At 37.3% G+C, this 22,361-nt stretch overlaps 1 protein-coding gene across 6 annotated transcripts in view; it reads left to right on the top strand.

Moving 5' to 3' along the window:
* PPP2R5C (protein phosphatase 2 regulatory subunit B'gamma) overlaps positions 1–22,361 on the top strand; it is a 77,234-nt gene that overhangs the window by 21,949 nt on the left and 32,924 nt on the right. Inside the window, exon 1 of one of the 6 annotated variants that reach the window (XM_040066170.2) lies at positions 8,307–8,544. The exons of the other annotated variants lie outside the window; for them this stretch is intronic. Within the exon in view, the coding sequence (XP_039922104.1) occupies positions 8,451–8,544 (94 nt within the window). The 5' untranslated portion in view covers positions 8,307–8,450. Of the gene's footprint in view, positions 1–8,306; positions 8,545–22,361 lie in introns of those variants that run through there. 6 annotated transcript variants of the gene reach the window in all.

Below are 22,361 nucleotides of genomic sequence, written 5' to 3'. Positions count from 1 at the left end.
TGAGATTTTTAACAGTGCAAACAGGTGAATGTACTTGTATTTGTACATTATTTTGCATGAATGTGCTGATTTTAGTAAACAGTAAATGTAGTAAACTGTAAAATAGAAATGACTGTACAAAGTGGTGAGATTTTTAAAGATGTGAGCTGAATCTTTACAATATGTAAGAAAATGTCAGGATGAGAGTTTTTAGATGTAATATTAAAACACCTTAACTAGGATAAAATGTTTTATGCAGTGTCAAATACAGTTGTGTCACAAATCTAACTTTAACCTTCAAGTAATACTCATTAAAAGGAATGTTCTCTGTCAGTTCTAGAATAACAAATTTAAAAAAAAAAAGGCAGTACTATTTAATATTCTGAAGTGTTGCAAATTTTCCCAATGAACATATGTTAGTCATACATATGTAAATTTGGTCACGATTCAAAAAATGCACTTTTTTCTAGCATTTTCGTATATACTTTTTTAAAGCTGGGTAAAATCCTTTTACAGCCATATAAAGGCCTCTTGGGATGCAGTGTCGTGATTTTGTTTGTGCGTTTGGGATTGTCTTCTTTTGTTGGTTTTATTTGGGGTTTGGGGATTTCTTTCAGATAAAAATGAACATTGTTAGGTACGATAGAGATTTGACATCAGCTTTTATTTTCAAATACAGTTCTGAATTTATTTTTAAAGTTACTATTTACCTCTTGGAGTTAGGCTTTTGATCTTAAAGATGGGGATACAATATTCTCTACAAAGGTTTTTATGAAAGTAGGAAGAAATGAGCTACATTGACAGCTGAGGACATGTCCTCACTTTTAGTGCTGAGAAGTATAGATTTGGTTATTTAATGTAGAATATCTGCATGTCATAGGATTAAACAGATTCTGGTATTTTGTTGTTGAAAATCTTGCCACACATTTTGATCAGTCCTGGTTTTGATCTTCTGGTGATGTCAGTTTCTGCTTTAGCATGGTTTCAACATTAGAAGTACTATTAGTCATATCTATTTGAAAAACCCAAAAACAACCAAAAAAACCTACCCAATAAAAGTGGGGGGGTGGAAGAGAAATGAACATGACAGGTCATTTTTCTGAGCACATGTCATGCAGAGAGCATGGTTCTTGTTTTTTTTCAAGCAGAGACTTCAGAGCTCTGCCAAATTCTGGCTCTGTTCTGTGTAAAAGAACATCAGGGTGGTGTCTCAACTTGTCTGCCTGTGATACAGGACTCTGATAGGGAGGCAAGCATTAGTAAAGCTTTCCTAATGTTTTTAAGTTGTAAATGGCTGTCTAGGAGATAGCTCTGTTTTCATCATTTGTAAAATATTAAAGTCTAATGAATCAAAATTGCAGAAGAGGTGATTCTAGTTTTGAGTCTGATACCTAAAAAACCAATTGTACCAAATTTTGATTGATAAAACTGTTGAAACCCTGAGAAAGAAGGAAAAAGTGAGAATTGCTCAAGAGGTCAGAAATGTAAAATTATTGTGTTTTTCTTAACTGCAGAGCGCAGATAAGTGAGCAAAACTGATACCAAGTAAATGAGAAAGCAAGTCAAATTTTGTTCTCAGTACTGTAGAAAAAATTCAACCACGTATGTTGATAATTTCTACAAACTCATATTGGAATGCGTTTAAACTTAAGCAGAGTGTGTTACCTGTTCATTTAAAACTAGCATCTGTTTTCATGATACAAAAGAGACTGACTGGATATGTGCAATATAATTGAATTTATGAGAATCATGGCGCTAATGGACTGCTTTGGGGTTTTGAGGAGTATTTTTCATATGAGCGGCTGAAATTGGAGCTCTCAATGTTTAGGATCACTTTCATTTCAGAAATCTCCTCCTGCCACTTGTAATTTATGCAGAGAACAAATATGCCGTACTTTGGCCTTTCCAGTTTAATTGTGCTTCTTATGTGCATGCATGGCAATTAAGGAATTGTGTCCAGCTGCAAGGTGGTAGCATTCCTGTTTAGCTAAAAGTATTTTATGCAAAGTTAGATGGTAGATGAAACAAGATAATGCTGCTATAAAATATAATTTGCTTTAATACATGATTCATTCAAAAGGCAGGACACTGAGGCAAAACAAATTAATTCTCATGTAAAATATGAATGAATGCAGTTTTGTGAAACAGATCATTCTCCTGTTCCTTGTATGTGACCTATAGTGGAGGAACCCAGTATGCTAAATGCTGTTCTTTTGGTCCTGACTGTGTTCGTGCTTTTATAGGGTTTTTTTTGGCAGCCTGCTGTTGTATTTCATTTATTGAAACAAAAAGTCCATAATGGAAAATACTGCAGAAGCTTGTTCTTTCCTATATCAGTATGGTTATGTCGGTGAATATATGTATTGTATTATGTGAAGGAACTGTGGTGGCTCTTTGTCCTGTTACTTTAGCAACTTTGTCCTTGAACTTGGATCTTAAAAGCATTGCCAGTATTGCGTAAACAGACTTTCCTGTACTGATTTTTCTTTTAAATGCTTAAAATAATTATTAAAATATGTGTGGTAAGCACATACATTCCTTAAACCAAAAGATGACAATTGTTTAGTGTTCATACAGGAATATACAATTTATCAGTGGTTATAAAGTAATTAACATTAAAATATTTAGAAATTGTCCAGTCTGAGTTGCGATGCAGCATTTTAAAGATTAAGAAACTTGATAGCTAGTGAATGAAGAACTACAGAAAAAAAGAAAGGGTTGTAGAGGAAAAATACTTTGCTTGAGTGTGTGAATTCTTCTCCTTCAGCTAGTTTTACATGAAATCATAGGCTTGGATTAATGGGTCATTTTTCATTTCAACTGCCCTATCAAACACCTACTCATTAGTCAGCAGCTGAAAGTGTTAGAAGAATGCACTACATCTGTCACTGGCAGCATTTCCTACCAAACTTGTTTCCACTGAAGTTTGGATAGAATCCATAAAAATAGGAATTAAATGTAGTATTGTTTTATTTTCTAGATTCTAACCTGTCTCTTAATTCAATTTTGATCTCTCTTAAAATGCCTTTTATTATGCCCTCATTCACAAAAGGAACATTTTGTTTCATTGCACAGATCCTCATTATAATTAGACCTACACATTTTTGCTGCTGCACTGAACTTCTTTCTTCTTAAGACCTCTACAGATCAAGCACTGAATTTATACACGTAAATATCAATCAGTGGTTGTTGGATAACTAGCCTGGTCTCAAATTTTTACTCTTAAATGTAATTTTTATGCTTTGTTTCTTTAAAGTGTGGTATGTGTGACCTATGTAATAAGACCACAGACAGCAGTGAGTTTGGTGTTATTTTGGTGGATTTTGCACAAGGCTGGATTAAAATAGTGTGCCAGTATTTGGAATGAGCTTCTGCAATCTGCCTTAGGAATTATGTTTTTGTACCAATGCTGTTTCGAAAAGAGATTTCTTTTAAGGTAATGATTTTGTTTTGTACTGCTTTCTGAACTCAACCAGTATCTACTGGTTTTTCTCCCTACCCCCACTCACAAAACTTCTTGAGTATACAAGATGAAGGAAAACTTGGCACTGTTGAACCTGTGTGCTACAGTGACCATGCAAATATTAGGGAATCCAGATAGAGACAGGAAATCCAGTCACAGACAGATGTTTTACCAATTCCTCTTTTAACCAAATTTTGCTGTACTAGAAGGAGTGAATTTTGTAAATTTTTCAATGATGAATTGTCTTTTTCCATGCTTCAGTCTTGGTAATTTTTTAAGGAAGCTGGATGATAGTTCATATCCCTTTATTTATCCAGGTAAGTATATGTTTCTTATCTCTGTATTTCTTCTGATAGCTAGGTATTAACGTGGTGTTTACTGCCTCTTTTTCCTTGAAGAATTTCCTCTTGGCTGTCCTTTGGAATTGAGTCTGAACCTAGTATGAGAAGCCCATATCCTTCCTATTGGTACTGGTTCTCCTCCAGAATGTGTAGTATCTAGTACCTTTCCTTCTCTAAAACAAAGTTATTGTCTTTGAGTAACTCATTGTTCAGGATTGTGATGAGACCCGTGTTTTCTTATAGCCTCACATCATTTATGAGAACAGTAAGTTTTATGTAGGCTATAATTGGAGGCGGGGGGGCGAGTAAACTACATTGCTCCTACCAGAAAAAGCAAGTCATGTTTATTCCTGTCCCTTTTTTGGGTGTCTGTCTGGTGGGCCAGATAATGGAATCAACATGGTTCAAACTCACCCTTTTTCTCATTTAACTGTGCTCAGTTTCCTAATCTGGTTCAGCCATGCAGCTGCACAAACCCTTGTACAGCAATTTCAGACAGCTGGGCACCTGTGCCTCAGAAGAGAGGGGATTGCAGCAGTAGCTCCTATAGGTTTAGCTCAGCTTTGGCTGCCATGGAACACCGTCTAAAGTTAGCAGAAAACTATCCTGACAATAAAGTGTCCTCCTGTTGACTTAGGGGACTACACCAACCCAGCTGTGGGTCTGATGACCACTGAAGCAGATGAGAGTAAAATATTTTGAAATGTAAAGCAGAGAGGAGTGCAGGAAGGGGCCTGAAGCAGCCTGCAACACGGCTGGCTTAGATTGATGAGGAATAGCAATTTCAGCAATTGTGGAATTCTGCCTTTAGTAACCTTAGAGCTCAGACTAAATATCCTCCCTTCCTCTCTCAATGAAAAAAAGGAAATCTCATATAGTCTGAGAGGTAACCAACCCAAGTGTCGTCATGTAAATAGAAGTTTGTGCAATTTTAATTATCTTAGGTTGTTGATTCTGCCACTATCAGTTGGAATAGTAGGTGGTGTAAAATGGGAATTTGCTATATGTGTTTTGGGGGGGTTTAGAAGTGGGGTGAGTGGTTGTTTTTATAATCAATAACCCAAATGGACTGTTTGTTTTTGAAAAAGTGGTACATAGCCTCCAAGTGTAGAGTATCCATCAGCTGTAATGCTGGATCCTAGCTAAATGATCTTTAAGGTCCCTTCCAACCAAAACCATTCTATAATTCTAAAAAGCTACACAGTTATATCCTGAGAACTTTATTGGATTTTTCCTTCATTCCCATCATTGGAAAGTTAGAAGTCCTGAGCAGGGTTCAGAGGAAACCTGTAATAGCTACAGATTCACTAAGTTGTCAATATGGGGTTTTTGTTCACTTAATTCTCAAAATGAATAGCTGAAGTTTATACTGTTTTTCATTTTCTTGCAACAGAAATGTCTTCATAAATTTGTTAAAGTAAGCTTTTCTTCCTCCCATTGATATTCATTAGCTCTGCTCCACTAGTACTAACATTCTTTGCCTTCCATTAGAAAGTCAATTCTTAACTCAATTTTCTTTGCAATTTTTTTCCCAAATAAAGTTGCTCAAAATAATTCAACTTGAGTAAATATTTTCCTTTGGTGGCAAATCAAATATTTTAAGACTGAAACAAAGGGAGGGTATACATACCTCCTGAGCAGAATGTACTCTTAATCTGTACAGTGGTGAGAAGACTGCAGATGTTAACCAGCAAAAGGTCTTATGAACACCAAGGTATTCACCTCCACTAGTGCCCTGTCAGAACTATACCAGAAATACACTGAATTATGGGTGTTTTAACCAGTTTCTCGGTGTTTTTTTAAGTACTGGACTCAGACCTAACTGAGTCCAGCAAAAAAAGAAATTAGAACATTTCTGCAAGAGAAAAATTAATGAATGTGACTGAGTGTTCTGCCAATTGGACATCTAGCTCTGTGAATATCTAATTTACTGTCTCTAATGAAGAATTTTCTAGGGGGCTTGACTCTTAAACCATTACCTAAAATTTGCTAATGAACCTCCAACTATGAAAGTCATGCTTATGTATAAATTAGGAAATGGCACTGTAACTAATGTTCCCTTTTTGCTCTGTTAAATTGTGTCTGTGGCCACAGGGACAGCCTTCCTGGCCATTTAATCTTTGTAAAAAGTTTCAGAGAGACAGTAGCAGCAGCTGACCATTAAAGCAAAGACATGATTAGAGAGGAGTGATAGAGCAGCTGACCTTAAATATATGGTTACCAGATAAACTGGAATTTTAGACCTAATTTTTGCTGCTTCGTGCTGCGGTTCATGACTATAAAATAAACTAATTCTGCTTTGAGATCAAGAAAAAACCCCAGAATTTGCTGTAAGATCCTGCATGTGAAAATACTTTAAAAAATTACCCAAGTTGTTAAGTTTTTTTCTCATCCATCAAAATCTTGTAGAAAACCTTGTTAGAGGTCAGTCTTGGTTTTATTTTTCAATATAGTTTTTTAAAGGCATATCTCTGATAGCTTTAGTTTTACAAGGCTAAAGCTCACACTGAACTTGGTGATTTTAAAGGCCTGTTCCAACCTTGATGATTTTGTGATTCTAAGGGATATCTAGATAAAAAACGTGAAGTTTTTGAGGATGCACCTTCCCTGGTTTTGCCTACATTGTAAGGACAAAGGATTTGAATCTCTTGAGTCTTAGAGAAAAGGTCTAAAAAGTTCATGTGTTTTGTTTTGATGTTGTCAAAAGCAGGATCAACTACATTTATGTCACACATTATGTTTGGTCATTTTTTAAATTACTAGAAACTTTGCAGTCTCTTTTTTTTTTTTTCTTTTTTTTTTTTTTTTTTTTTTCTTCCTCCAGTGTGCTTATTGTGGAGGGATTTAATTTAATTTCTAACCTAATCTTCTTTAAGGTAGGATGCATTTACTGTTTGTAATGAATGTAGAAAAATTAATCCCTTCCACCTCCATAATTATTCTTTAAAGTACTTGGTACTTAATTCTCAGTCAAGTCCCTTCTATTTGAAAACAAACAGACAAACCAACAAACAAACAACCCACACACCACATCAAACAGAGGAGCTTTATTTTTTTTTTTTTTTAACTAAGTAATATTTTGAAGATTTGTTATCTTCGGGCTTTCTCATCAGGTTTACATCCAGGATGTACCACTTCAAATTGGGCCCTGTCAGCAATCATTAAATCCAGTTGATTTCTTTGTGTGTCTTATGGATGATATTCTTCTTTTCTATATCACAGTTAGTCATTTCCCTTCACCAATTGAATAATATTCGGTACAGCTCTATGTTCCCTTTGAAAGTGTGATTGTAGTGTAATGTAATTTTTCTAACTGGGTACACATATGCCCCATAATTTGTTTTTAAATTTTCATCAGCAAATTTCCTAATGGAAAAGTGTCTTCTGATTTCCTCTCCCCCCCCCCCCCCTTTTTTTTTTTTTTTTTTGAGCAGATATAAGTTAGGACAGTGTCATGGGTTAAGTAATCTACATACTATTTTGTACTAGTATGTGACACACAGTATTTGAGGAGGACAGATTTGGAGACAGCACAAGTAACAGTGCCAGTTTCTCAGAACATCACTCCCAGCAGACAAAATGGTCCTGCAAATAATTTGCTCATTGTAAAAATAAATGTGCAAGTCTCATAGGACGAAAAAAAGGCTGCTCACAGTTTTGTTGTAAATACCTTAAATAATCAAACTAACAAGTTCAGAAATCGTTATGCTGTGCTTTTTTTAATTGTACTTCTGAGATTATGCAGCAAAACTGCTTCCATGTGCCTGTATATTGCTTCTTAGTCCTTTTCTTTGCTTTGCAGTAATAGTTTAAAAACTTATTTATAATTTTCTGGTCTTTTTAGAAAGGAAATCCAGTATTTTGCAATATCCAAATTTAGGAACATTAACGTAAACTGAAGGCAGATTAATTTCTAGATTGATAGAAGTATCCAGGTCCATTTCTAGATTAAAAGAAATATGGCATGAAACACGAGGCTTTCATCTGCTGCTTGTCATATATATGTATTTTTATTCATGATGTACATACTAGTAACCAGTGGTGAAAACAGTTCATGGTGTGCTTATGAGGCTTTATATTTCTAAATCACCAATAATAATCCAAGGACCTGTATCTTACTGTGAACTAATTAACCTTTTGTGATGGCCCTTGAAAGCTACAGTTGTAGATGTCGCCTTCAATGCTGTTTTTCCACGGTTAAATGGAGCATTGGTTTGATAATCATGGGAAACCGTACCGAAGGAAAAGCTAAGGAAAGAGGAAAAATAAAAATGCGTGCGCTCTTTCTAGCAGGTGCTACTGAATATTTTCGAGGGGGCGGGGGTACAACAGCAGCAATGAGATCATCCTGGTAATAATAAAAAACCCGAAGCCAAGGCAGCAGAGCCGTCATCTCCGCAGCCGCTCCGCCCCTGCCGCGGGCGGCGCGGGGCCGGGGCCGGGGCGGGCGCGGGGGGAGCCCCGCGCCGGCCGCGCTCATTCGCGGCCTCCTCGGTGTCATTTGAAGTTGCTGCCGTCGGCCAATGGGGCTCCTCCCGCCCGCTGACATCACTCCCCAGCCAGTTCCCTCCAGCTGCAGAGCGCTTCAGTTTCTGTCTTTTTTTAAACTAAAATGGAGGCTGGTTTCTTGCCTTAAGGAATACAGTGCCGTGCCTGCTGGAGCCTAGATGTTGACATGTAACAGAGCTGGCAGCAGGATGGTGGTTGACGCAGCCAATTCCAATGGGCCGTTCCAGCCCGTGGCCCTTTTGCATATTAGAGGTGAGTTATTGTGCGTGCGAGAGTGAATCGCGACCCTCTGACGAGCGAATAAATGGCTATTGTGGAGCTCGGAGAAGGGGAGCAGGAAGTCCTTTGTAGCTCAGTCCCTCTCGGTTTGTTACAGCCGCAGTAAAACCGGCGGAGAGCAAAACCCATCTTCTATTAAATGTGTGTGAGGAAGATTTAAGAATTCGTGGAGGCATTGCATACATAGTTAAAAGCAGGTTTTACAGCTTTCTGCCGTAACTCTCCCATCCCCCTTCCAAGCTGTGCTGATGTCAAAGGATGTGAAGTCACTACCCCAGAAAGGTACTGAGGGGGGGAGGGAAAAGCCAAGTTATCCCTATATCGTTTCTAAAGAATAAGGGCAAGCCTTTGGTGTGCTTCAAAGCCTTTTTTTGTTTGATTGTTCACATAGAGCTCCTATAAAGTGTGCTGCAGCTTGTAAAAGAATTGGAAGTGTCGGAGGGGAAGAGGGGGAGGAGATGTGACACTTACTATGAAAATATCCTTTATGTATTTAGAAGGCATTTCCTAGAAGGGATGCGGTTTGGCTCTAACAAGCAAGCTCTTATGTGCCTACCGTTTTGTGCAGTTCTGAATGTTCAGTTCTTTACCGAATATGTTCTTTGGGGTTTATAGAATTAATGCATTGCAAATTACATTTTGTACGATTTGAGAATACATGTTGATATGACACTTCTGTACAATATTGAGTGTGTATCTCTTGTTCTGTATTTTTTTACTTAGTAAAATTTTGCCTTGTGTTGCGGGGTTTTGGTGTATTTTTTTAGCTGGCTCTTAAGCAACCAGTGCTTTTTTTAAATGCCTTAGGGTGGTTCTGGTTTAAAACTTTATGAAGGCAGAACATGTATTAGCTGGGATGCACACACCTTGAACAATAGTATTTATATGCAAGAAACATAGCTGATACCTTCCTTAATTACCTTTGCTTCTCAGCTTTCACTGGTATAGGCTAGGTGTTAGTACTGGAAAGATTTTTTTTTTTCCCATTAACGCTCCATATACAAAAAAAATTTTGCTTTGGAAGTTTAAACCCCAACTGTTCAGAAGTCTGTTCTTTTAAGTAGGACCATGGGTGTTCAGGTATTTAAGAATCATGGTTTCTCTGTACCTTTGGAAAGAGAATAACCTTCTCTGTCTGAAGTGGCAGTGGATGAATTCTAAAAAATTAATTTTGATCTGTGATTGGGGAGGAAATGCAGTAAAATTCCCTTAATTTCAAATAGGCTCTATGCGTGTTGTCAAGGGAATATAAATGGAACTGCCTGACCTGTGGAGAAGCCTTTGCTTTTCACTCTGTACAAATCATCTTAATTTTCAGTTAGATGCTGCCTTTCGGAAGGGGAAAAGCACCATCTTTTAGAGGTGCAGGTTAGGGAAACAAACCAAGGTTAGAATCAGAATGATTAAATACTGCAATCATTGTCCTTAATCCTTTGTCTCCATATGATAACAAGGTTCTTGTTATTTAACTTCTTATCCTGATGTTACTCCAGTGTAATACATAATTGTGGAAACAATGGATTTTGAGAAACTGTTCCAAAATTTACTTTCCCAAGACTTACATTTTTGGTGCACTGAATAATACAGCAGTAAAGAAGAGGTTAAAGGGTTTTGTGGTTTAAGGCTTTTTTGGGTGGTGAGGTTTTTTCTGTTTGGTTGGTTACAGTTTTTCAGTGGATTATGAGAGTAGACTTTCTTGTAAGCAATTAAAGAATAACTGGGAGGTTGGTTGTTTTTCGTTTTTCAGGTGATAGGAAATAAAATGGTTCTCTGGTACTGTAGCCCAGAAGAGTTTCTTGTCAGTGGGAGAGCAAAGCATCTCTTCCATACATCCATGTGTGCAGAAGTTCCTTTGGTTTTTCACGTGTACCTCATGTCACCAGCTGTGCTGATGCTGCCAGTACTGATGCTTCCAGAATGAAGCCTGTCAAAGCAATACATACGAAATTAATGGCAGTAAAAATTAGCTGGTAATTCTGAAGGCTAATGACACGTTATTACTGTTTGTCCCAATGCATTCTGCTTTTACAGTTGTCCTTTTGTATCATCTGTTGTAATATAGGATTAAATTTCTAGTAGAAGTGTTCGTCTTGGCAACTGTTGGAGCTAAAACTTCAGGGTCAAGGACAGGGGGGTAGGGGCATAAGCTCCTTGGGTGTTTCTCGTAGATATAGTTTGTTGAAATAGAAAAAATATTTCTTAAGCACCACTTCCATAATTTTGTTTTACATTTTTAGATGGTGTAGCTATCATACTTGAACTCAATCTTGCTTCTAAAAAATATGTGAAGCCATGTGGACTACACTGTTAGTACTTTGAAAATAAAAATTGCAATCTTACTTTTAAAATTAATTCCAAACCACTTTGTGTACCTGGATCGTATAAAATATGTAATGTTTGCAGAATAAAAAGGAAATTTTTAGCAAGCAATGATGTCATGCCAGATCAGAACCTTTCTCCTGTGCATCCTGAACTGTAGGGAGCTTTGTTTTCTGGGTTGCTTACAACTTTACCTGTACAACACAATAGGAAAAACAGATGCAAGTGGTTTTTAAAAATTACGTTAATGTCTTGTAAATAGGAAATAAGAATGTCAGAATTGTATTGACTGCCATTGCTGACGCTGGTATCTCCAACATCATCAAAAGAAGGAACAGCAGGTACTCATAGGATAGGAGGTGTCACAGCCGCAAATGTCCCATCCTCCAGCTGTTCATTTGGCTGCTGGCACTCAACTTCATCTTGGCTGTGGTGCAGTCATGTAATCCTGACTCAGACTGCTGTGGAAAGAGCTGTGAGTCTTCTTGGGCTTCCCCTTTGTCTCAGGAGCTGTCTTTAGGCTCAGACCTGTGGCTTTGGTTGTTGCCTCAGCTGGGTTGCAGCTGCATGGTTGTCCTGTCATGTGCCTTGCTGATCTGGGTCCCAGTGTGTTGACTCTCCAGCTTGGTGTCCCTCTTCACTGAGCACTTGTTCAGCAACCACAGGATTGTCAGCTGACCCTGTTCAGTGTCAGTATGGCTGCTCTCCTTTCTTCATTCAGGTACTGTGAGACTATGCCCTTTGTCACAACTGTAGATTGTTGGCAGTTGTTCAAGAGCAGTGTGTAGAAATCAGAAATGCAGGTGACTTTTGACCCATTGTTGGAGAATAACAAGCACCAAAAGAGCTAAATGCAAGTGGTGTGGCCCCAGTGCTGTATGTTATCTGCTTGTGCTAAAAACATTGGCTCAGTGAGAGTGATTGGCCGGCTAGGTTGGTGAGTCTTTGGTCAGCAACGGGCTCTCCTGGGGATCTGAGTTATGCTACTGCTGCATTGATCTTTCTAGATCAGCTAGAAGGTAGCTGCATGTTACACTCTTGAGTTGATTGTCATCATGAACTGAAAACTTAGATGTGTTGGAATGATACAAGGCTTCCAGGAAAATTACAGTTTCAGTTTAAGCAGCTGTTACAGCCAATGGAATAACTGCTGTGGTTTGTGATCTTGGATGGAGACTTGACCTTGTGAAACAAATGTAGCTAAAGGAACTCATCGTGGGATATCTGCAGGGAGAGCTCCTTTAGAATCTTTGTGCATTGACAGGCCACTTGCAATCAAGATGATGTTGAGAGGGTTATTAGGTATTAGGAATTTAGCAAAGAGGAAAGCACATCTGGATGGTGTTTTCAGGATTCATCCCTCCCCATGGAGCGCTTCTGGCAGACAAATGCCCAGGTGATGGAAGTGTGTTCAAGGCCCTGACAGGGTAAGTCGCATAAACAAGGTGAGGCTTGGGAAAAGGAAACATTTTGATTTCCATGTCAGCACTTCAAGCAGAAAAAGTAGCTGTAAAAGCTGCGTGGATTAGGACAAACAGTAAATGTTTGTCACTAGACTTGAGTTACCAGTTCATATTTACTGTTGAGTGGTCAAAACTATAACGATAGTATAGAGTGTAGTAACAGGTAATGGTAATTTATTCTGTGAGCAGAATATGAATACTCAGGGGGGAGCAGACATTTTTCATTAGGAATACAGTTCAGTGTTGATAAGAAAAATCTCTTAATATTGTTTTGTCAGAGGATAGAAGTAGGCCAGATGCCAATGTTTTTATGAACTCAGGACATCTTTTGAACAAAATAAATATAAAACTCTGTTCTGATCTGCAATGGCAGAATTAGTCGAATGTAAAGATTACTTTAATGGCTTAGTTGCTGACTGGCTGGAACTGGTAATGTCTGTTGATGCTTTTCAAAAATTATTTTCAAGATGTTTTGCAAGACATACTGAAAGTTGTGTGGGAAGAAGGGTGAGAACACCCTGATTACTATGTTAACTCAAACTGATGCTTCCTGTAGGCCATGTTTCAAATCTCTCATTGTCCATCCTTCTCCTTTGCCTTACAGAGCAGCAAATGTTTTTTGACATATTTGACTTATCATTGTTTAAGTTACTTTAGATTTTGTGGAAGATGTTTTGGCTTTTTTTCAAAGATGATATGATGTTAACTTTGTCCATTTTTTAGTATGTGTTGCTTGTCCATCTTGAGTGAGGGATCCTCGAAGACAGATCAGATTCCACCTTTACATGATGTTCTTCAGGGCAAAGCATGTCAGTGGTAGTGTTGTTGTGATGTTTAATATCTGAGTATTTAGATAGAAATTTGCATGTTCCTTAAAAATGGTGAAAGATCATTGTTTAGTTGGGCAATTTATATCTTAAAGGACTAAAACCTTGGTACTTTCATTTTAGAAAAAATTCATCATTTGTTTGTCTTGAAAAATAATTGACCTGAAAATACTTCTGTCTAACCAGTTGCTGAAAACTGTTGTTAGGCTGTTGCTTTGCAGGAATTGTGTCTGAGCTAAAAGAAGAATAAAAGATTATCCATTTTGTAATTAAATGGGAAGCAGAGCCCATAGCTCTCAGAAGTAGTACAGACCAAACTCAGTGTGCAGAACAGTAGCTGTTTACCTCATGATCTACAAAGGAGGCTGAAAGAACTGGATTTGTTTGGCCTGAAGGAAGGAAGGTTAAGGGGAGATTTGATCCTCAACTAACTGATGGGAGAGTGTAGAGCACAGAGCCATGCTCTTCTCAGAGATCCACAGTGAGTAAATGAGAAGTAACCAATATGACTTGGCAAACACTGGAGATTGCAATTATATGCAAGGCAAAAATATTTTCACCATAAAAGTGGTTAAAAGCTGGAACAAGGTTCCAGAAGGGGCTGTGAAATCTCTGTAATTGGAGATACTTTGACTGCAGAGCAGCTGGATTTATGTAGTGGGCGATCAGACCAACAGAAATGACTGTCCCTTCTGGTGAAAATTATTCTATGATTCTGTCATTCTTTGGTGCTTGTGGGACCAAAAAATGACTGGCCCTGCTGTAATGTCAAAATAGTACAATATTCATTTAAATGTACAAAGTTTTTTCGAGTTCAAGGATCAATATTCTTACTGTAAACTCTCGTTATGCTTATTAGTAGTACTTCTGTTAACTCACAATTTTTGGTGTTAATGGTGTTTTAAATTATTCTTACCATGTTCTAGCAAACTGTTAAAGATGGGTGACTGGAACTGCATGCAGAATTAAAAACAATGCCATGCTGAAAGGATGTTTTATTCATTTCTAAATCTTCAGGTAGGAGCTCAGCAGCAGTCCATACCTTCTGAATAAGATAGAATTAATGAATGTACACAAGCAGCTATTTCACCCACATTTCTTTACATTTATCAGCTTTTGGAAAGATCTAATAGGTTGAATTAATTTGCTCAATACTGTGAGATTTTTCTCTAGCCTTTTTTGACAAGTTTGAATTGACAATGAGTACAGCTTTTAACAAACTGTGACCTTGCTATTCATCTTCTGTGGGGTTTATGAAAATGTTGAACAGTGTCATTTCTAACACGTCCTTACAACACGTTTGTAGTAATCTTCTTGCATTATAACAATATTATGTTAAAAATATAAAAATCTGAGGATACTTGCCACATACCAACTTTCTGATACTTTTCAAGAACTTGATACTTTTCAGTGTAATTTCCTTTACATGTGCTGAGTTTGCCTTTTTGGGGGGGTATTAATATTTTATTATACTCTGAAACTAGCCTATTCTGATTATAAAAGCATACCTAAAAATTTCAGTCACCTTTCATGATACTGTTTTTTTTGTCTTAGTATATTCTGCAGCAGAAAATGAATCTGGTTTATTCATTCTGTATTTTATGTGTAACTATAATCTTCACCTTTGTATGCATCTTGTACCTTCCATGTAAGTAGGTATTTAAGGTATAAGGATGGTGAGCTTATTCAGTCTGAGCATGTATGTTTATTTAAATCTTAATTTTCTTTAATTCTTTAGCACAGGTAAATTCAGTAAACATTTAAGGTACAGTCTCTCCTTGTTGTGATAAGTGAGCAAAGTCTTCCTGGGAGGAAAGGTACATAGAGGAGGCATCTTAATTTTCATCTAATGGCTAAACCTCAGTTGAGATTTAAAGGAGATGAAAATGCTTGTTCTTCCCTTTTCTCCCCCATTAGCCAATTATAATTTGGTAACCCCAAGGGATGAGAACAGGTATCAACCTTGTGTTCGAGCTCTTATGTTCCTACCAAGCCTCCTAGTTTCCTCCATTGGTACATTGCCTGACTCCTGGAGCTCACAGTCATCCATCTTGACAAGAGTTTCCAATTGCTCCTAGAAAATTCTGAGCCACTGCTGCTCTTTAACATTGCTTGATGACTTGTACGCTTAATTGTTAGCTTTGAAACCCATCCGCAAGTGTTGCCTCAAAAAGAGGAAGCAATGACATCTTCCTCAAGCACAAAAGCAGCAGTTCTATTCATATTGAACCTAGGCCTCTTGTATATATCAAATTATGAAAATTTTCATCTGTTAGTATTAGATAATCACCTGAATTATCAAAGGACTAATATTGGTACAAATGGCTCTGTTGTTTTACTTCTTGTACTGTTTTGCTAGATCTTTTGGAAGGCCATTTAGACATTGCCAGACATAGACTGATGGTTTTATAATGTATCTACCAAAGAAACTCATGGGGAGTGTTTTTAATATTTGACCAAAAGCAGATTTAAAGGAGGTTGCTTAGTTATTATTCCTGCTGCCTTTAACATGGTGATATGCTTATTAACTCTCCACTTTCTATTAACTCATCACTTTCTATCACAGAGTGTATTTTACCTTACTACTGTTTTTACTCTTTGTTCTCTGTCACTTCTCCTTTCTTGACTTTGTTGGGTTGTTTTTACCTTCATATAGACCCCTTGCCAATATGAAGAATGTATGTATAGGTTCTTCTGCTGGAAACAATGAGGATGTTAAGTGTTCGCACTGCATGTAAAATATCTGAGGGCATGACTGTAAAATGTCTCTAAAGGGGACTTTTTGTTGAGCTAAAAATACCATGAAATTATAGGAAGGTAGTCAGCTGGAATTTTTACATTATTTTTACTGACTCATGGCATAATGTGCATGCCCTTTCAAGGAAGCAAAAATGGATGCCCTCAAATTTTTATTCGTACTGTTTTGTGATGGTTGCTGTGAAATACATTTTAAGGTAAAAATTAAGTATCATCTGTTTCTGTGGGAAATTTTTATTTCCACTTCTGTTTGAAGCTTCTAATAATTAATTGAGACTTCTGTGAAGCCATCTAATTAATTCCATGTGCTATCAGATAGCTAGTTACTGAAACTGCACTGTGAACCACACAGATTAAGTGAGCACCAGCAACATTTAATAGATAGAGGGTTATTTGCATCATATGCAGACAAGATGTTCATCTGGGGGAGGTGGCTTTTATGCCAGAGCTGTTCACCTTTTACAGGTGAAAGCAGAGTCTCAGCAGCCTCACAGAGGCTGCCTGCCCTCTGTGCATCATCCTGACTCAAGTGATAAAACTGAGATAAGTGGCACGTGGTGTGTGATGTTTTAAAGCCACATCCGCACATCCTTTAATCAATTCCACCTAATGCACAGGAAAATCATGTGGTACCATTTCTGCTATAACTTGACAATTAAGTTTTCTTTTATAAAAGTATGGTTAAACATAGGGGTGGGATCTGACTGCATGTTTTTTCAGTAGTGGAAGTGACAGTTTTGTGTCAATTTTCATAATTGCTTTTGTTACTGATAGTGATCTGAATTTTATGACGTAAACCTTTTCTTTGTAAGTTACACAAAGAAAAATATACATGAAATTAAAAATTTAAAAATTTAAAAAACAGTTTAAAAAATTTCATTTGGGACTTTTCTATTTGTTTGTAGAAGCCTATCAATTGGAAGCACTTTCTCATTTTAAAGATTTTTATGGAAGGTTTTTAATTTGCATTTTGGATTAAAGCTACCAGGTGTGTGTGGCTTCACATAGCCTCCAGAACCAAATTCTATTATTTTGTATTGAAAGTGAATGCATAACAATGTCAGTGATGTTTCAAAGGTGTCCTGTGTTCATTCAAAGTCATGTTGGAAAGAAAACTTGAACAAAGTTATCAAAGCCCACAAAAAACAAATGTGGTGTCTGTTCTTTGGGTGTAATAAGTTCTTCTTCAAAAAAAATTTCCAAGCAAACTAGTTGTGACACTAGAGTCTTATTTCTAACTTATTCCCAGAATTTTTTTTTATACTTTTTGCTTCTGTTAATCTAATCTTTTATGTTAAGTGTCTTAAGATCCAAAAATTGATGCATGGGGTTTTTTTGAGGACTGTCCTAAAGTTGTTTCCATGCTATAAGAACTGAGCTGTCCTTATCCTAGTACGAAATTAAGATTTTTATGACTTTTGAATCAGAATATTTCACATCCTCTCAAAAGCAAAATTTTGAACCTATATTTCACTGCATAACTTTTCTCACTTCATATTGTTGGAAACTCAGTAATCACTAATGTATCTTAAGAAATAAAGCATTCTAAAGCTTGTAGTTAAATAGAAGAAATTAGAACAAGTTGCTTTCATTGCGCATTAAATCTTCTGTTTAAAAGGGAAGACGTAAATAGAATAATAAATGTTTTGAAAAATGTGCTGGGAGTGAGATGTCTTAACATGTCTGGACACGTAGTTGGGGGTCAGACTTGGATTCATATCTAATACAGCCAATCAGCTTGTTTGTGCCCTGTAAATTTACAGATTTCTTGGAGGCTCCAATTTAAATGTATTCCATACTGTAGTTCACTCTTTCTCCTGTGTGAGAGGTGTGGAAATTTGTTGGAAATTATCAGCAAAATGTCAGCTTTTCTGGCACATAAGCAATAGAGGCACTATTGCTAATAGGTGTCTTTACAGTTCCTACTAAAATTCCTTTGTGAGACAGGAGATTAGTTTGACCAGAGACTGAAGACATCTGTTGAAGCAAATGTGTATGTTTTCAGACAAATGTGATATGAGGAAAATAATGTTGGATTGTGCAGGAATTATTTTTGGGTTAAATGGGAAATCATTTTGCACTTAATTACTGACAAATGTGCAGGTATATTGGTATCTTTAATCTTCTTAGATGTTGAAAGTATGTATTTTTAAGTGGCCATAGTTGGCTTTCTACTTTATTTGAGTCAAAAATTTCATTGCTGGAAAGTATTTTTTATTTGCACTTAGCATTTGACATGGCCAGTGTTGACTGCTAAGCAATTTACTGACCTAATTCTAAATATATTTCTTTATTTTCTTACCAAATTATTGCTTCTGTGCATTTCTTTTACCTGTATCACCTCATACAAGGTAGCTAATTTTCACAGGATGTGAGACTAAGAAGGGGTTGTTCGTGTCAAAAAATGAGGAAAAATATGCACTGGAGCTTTTTTCCAGTCGATACAAAAAAACACACCCAAACCAAAAAACCAAACCAAGCAACCCAAAACCCTGTACCCCAACCCCTCCCCCTCCCAAAAAAACCCCACCCAAACACATACCAAAAAAACCTGCACTAGAGATAGGCTTGCCATCTACTGAAGTCTATTAAGAAATTGCTCTCAAGAAAACCACAAAAGCCCTATTGATTTCTGGTGAAAACACTTTTGCATATCTTGTAATGATGTGTGACAATTTGAGATGATTTAAATGTAGATCAGCCATTCAGGAACCTTAGTTTGCATCTCAAGCTCAGTGTGACCTGTGCTGTTTAAGCTCTTCCTATGAAAAAAGACCTACCCTTCCCATTTCTAATTTTAAACAGAATGCAGAATTCAGAAAACTAAATCAGGGTTGTCCTCAGGGAAGGTTTATGGAAGTTTTTGTTAATTTCAAAATAAATGTTTGCTTCAGACAAGCAAGGATGTGCTTTTATCTTAACCAGAGTTCCTGCATGGGGACTGGGTATTTGCTTTAGGTTGCATTGGAGTGTGAAACACACCAATTTCATAATGGAAAAGCTGGGGGGGCTTTTCTTCTTGCTTTGTAATTTATTGTGTCATCTATTTCTAAGCCTACACAAGACCCAGCTTGTGATATCTCTTAATGATTATTCTAAGTGTCATCATTAAATTCACCAATTTTGGCATTCAGAAACATCTAACAGAAAGCAAGCAGCAGCCCCCAGGTTTAGGAAATGTACAGAAGAGGGGGAGGCAGTCTGACAGGCACTGGAAAAGGAACCAAGTTATTTTATGTTTTGGTGGTTGAGTGTTCTTTGAATTGTATTTCTCATGGATGTGTGACAGGTACTGTTGATTGATGAGTTACTCAGAGCAGTGTCTGACTAGAATTAGGGTTGGTGTGTGGAGTTTGGGTGTGTTTAAGGAAACAGCACGTTTGCTTATAGCAGGTGGTTAGGCCTGACTACCTGATACTTATTTCATCCAAGTGTCCAGAGTGGCAGAGTTTATTCAGGTTTATGTGTTTCTTCAGTTTACTTATTACAATTCTTCTGAGTTACACCATACGCTTCAGTTATCTTACAGAACATAATTGAGGTCTGGTCTCACAACAGTAGTGCTTCATTTTCTCAGAGAGACTGTTACATATATTTAAAAACAATTTTAAAGTTTTCAAACACATTTGAAGATGTTGGATAACTTGAGAGTGGATTCAAGCACGCTCTAGTAGCTATGAAATTGAGGGGTTTTCTCTTAGTGTTTTGTATTTAAAAATGAGATTTGCTGTCGTATTAACTGTGCGTGTGCCAAAAAGCTTTACTGAGAGTTCTTTGTCTGTTTGGTTTCTCTCTTTCCCTGTTAAGACTTTTTTTTTCTTCCATTGTCTATTTGATTATCCTCCTTGCCATTTTTCTCCCTAAGTTTCAGGTAGAATTTCCATTTCGTTAGCTCAAGCCCATTTCGGCTTGTTTCACATGTCATTTCCTGTATAAGCATTCCTGTTTTCCTCTTAATGCTACATTGCCTTTAAAATATTTATGCAGCTATCGCTTTTACTTTTCACTTTCTGATTTAAAATGTTTTAATATAGTGGAAAAACCCTTATTTCTCTTAACTATGACTAGAGATATCTTCTTAAGGTTTTTAAAAATCTCACACAGCTTCTAATAAAATAGTTGATTTCTGATTAAACTCTTTGTAAAGCAAGAGCTTGGTTCAGAGTGGTGTTGGTCCGCTTTTGAAAGATCATTAGATAATTTGGTGTGCATATTATTCACTGTTGATCTACTCTTATCATCATTAGACTTATGATTTACACCTGGAATAAAGTTACTGGCAGTAATTTCAGTGCCTCAGGTTGTTTAGTATGTAAAAATTGTGCCAAATAGTTTAAAATGACAGCAGACCTTTTTTCCTATTTCGTTACTAATCAGTCCTTAAAATCTCCCATCTTAAATCTTTGACAGTTAAATGTCATTACTTAGTTCCTCTATCCCCAAAACCACGGTGTAATCTCTGTTAGGAGATAGCTGCCACCAGTGCTGGATTCCCCAGTGACTGGAGATTTCAGAGGGGATTAGTGTTGTAATGCACCTGCTTTGAGCTTCACTCTGGGACTGATGAAACATGTGCTTCCCATTCCTTTCAGACACTTTTAAGTTGTAGAATTCTTGAGGGGTTGTCTTTTTTTTCTTTCTTTTTTTCAGTTGCTGTTTAATTAGTCTGGTAATAGCTCATTTGATTCTAACAGCCTTTTTTTTTTTTTCATTACATGGAAAATGTATTACTTTAAAAGCCTCATAATCAAATGAAAAGCCCCTCTTTTGAATGAAAATTTAGCTAAGAGGTTTCTTCATGTAGAATCCAAAATCTTAGATGCTGTGTACCTTAATGATTCCAACGTGGTGCTTTTGCCTTCCCCTCCCCACTTCTGTATCATAGAATCATATCATAAAATGGTTTAGATTGGAAGGAAGCTTAAAGAACATCCAGTTCCAACCCCTCTGCCATGGGCTGGGACACCTTCCACCAGACTGGGTTGCTCAGAACCCTATCCAACCTGGCCTTGAACACTTCCAGGGATGGACATTGTGACTCACCACTCTCACAGTAAAGAATTTCTTCCTAATGTCTACACTAGACCTGCCCTCTGTCTGTTTAAAACCATTACCCCTTATCCTATCCCTCCATTCCCTTGTAAAAAGTCCCTCTCCACCTCCCTTGTAGCCCCTTTAAATACTGGAAGGTGCCATAAGGTCTCCCCAGACTACTCTTATGTGTAGAAGAACCCCAACTCCCACAGCCTGTCTTCAGAGATGAGGAGCTCCAGCCCTCTGAGCATCTTCATCACCCTTCTCACTCCAGCAGGTCGCAGGTCCCTGTCCTTCCTGTGTCAGGAATCCCAGAGCTGGACACATGATTAAGATTATTTTCATACACAAGCTGTCATAGGTGAAATAACTTTTTTATTATAAGCGGAGTTACAGCTTGACGCAAACTGCAGATTGGCATAGAAACAATATCAGTGCTGTTGTTTTATTAAAATATAAAGTTTGAATGCTTATTACTAAACAGAACTTGTTTGATGGAAAGAAGACATCCTTAAATAAGATGGAGTACCTCAGTGTCCAGAAACTGAACTACTTGAAAATGAAATAAAAGGCACTTGCTTTTGAATTTTAGGTAGAGAATGTGCCGCATATTTATAATTCTAAGTATTGCTTTTAAACCTTATTTTCCATCAGTATTTAGGGAAGTAATTACATTTTGTGTGTACCACATTTTGGGTGTCATCTTTTCAGGTGAAAATGTGAAACAGTGGCCGTGTAGGAACAGTGTAATTTCTTAAAATGCAGGGAAATTAAAGACAGGGTTTGTTCCCGTTACAAATTTCTGTTACTTGAAGAACAGCCAGAAGGTATTTCTGGCAGCAGCTCAGTTCCTTGAATGCAGAGGAATGGACATCAGCCTGTAATTGCAGCTGGTTCTCATTCCCGTGTCTCTGGAGTACCTGCACAGGTGCTGAACATCACAGGGCTGCTTGAGGGCAGCTGATGCGGATGAAGGACACACTGTGGAAATTTCAGTTCATTGTCCAAGTACTGCCTGAGACTGGAAACTTCCCTTGTGCATACACCTACTCTTCTCAGCTCACCTTCTAGCTGGCCTTAAACTAAACAGTTTTATTTTGATGATGGCTCGTTGGAGTAGTTAAGTGTTTTCTTGTAGTCCTTATGGAAGCTCTAAGTACCTGTAAAATATTTTTAATAACTGATCAAGAGTTGTTGGGGAGTCATGAGCTTGTTGTAGATGAGACAAAGTCTATCTACTCTTCAGTGTCCTGTTTCTGGTGGGAAATGTTTAAAGTGTTTAAAAAAACCCCAAAGACCAGGAATGTTTACAGGTCTCATACAGGGTCGTTGGAGAAGGACCTTAAACTTACAACTCAATTCTTTTCGAGTAAGCCTGTATTCTTTATGA

Source organism: Hirundo rustica, chromosome 6, assembly GCF_015227805.2.
Source record: "Hirundo rustica isolate bHirRus1 chromosome 6, bHirRus1.pri.v3, whole genome shotgun sequence".
Taxonomy (NCBI): domain Eukaryota; kingdom Metazoa; phylum Chordata; class Aves; order Passeriformes; family Hirundinidae; genus Hirundo; species Hirundo rustica.
The sequence above is the reverse complement of the archived record's forward strand: the minus strand, read 5'-3'. Positions and strand labels throughout refer to the sequence as shown.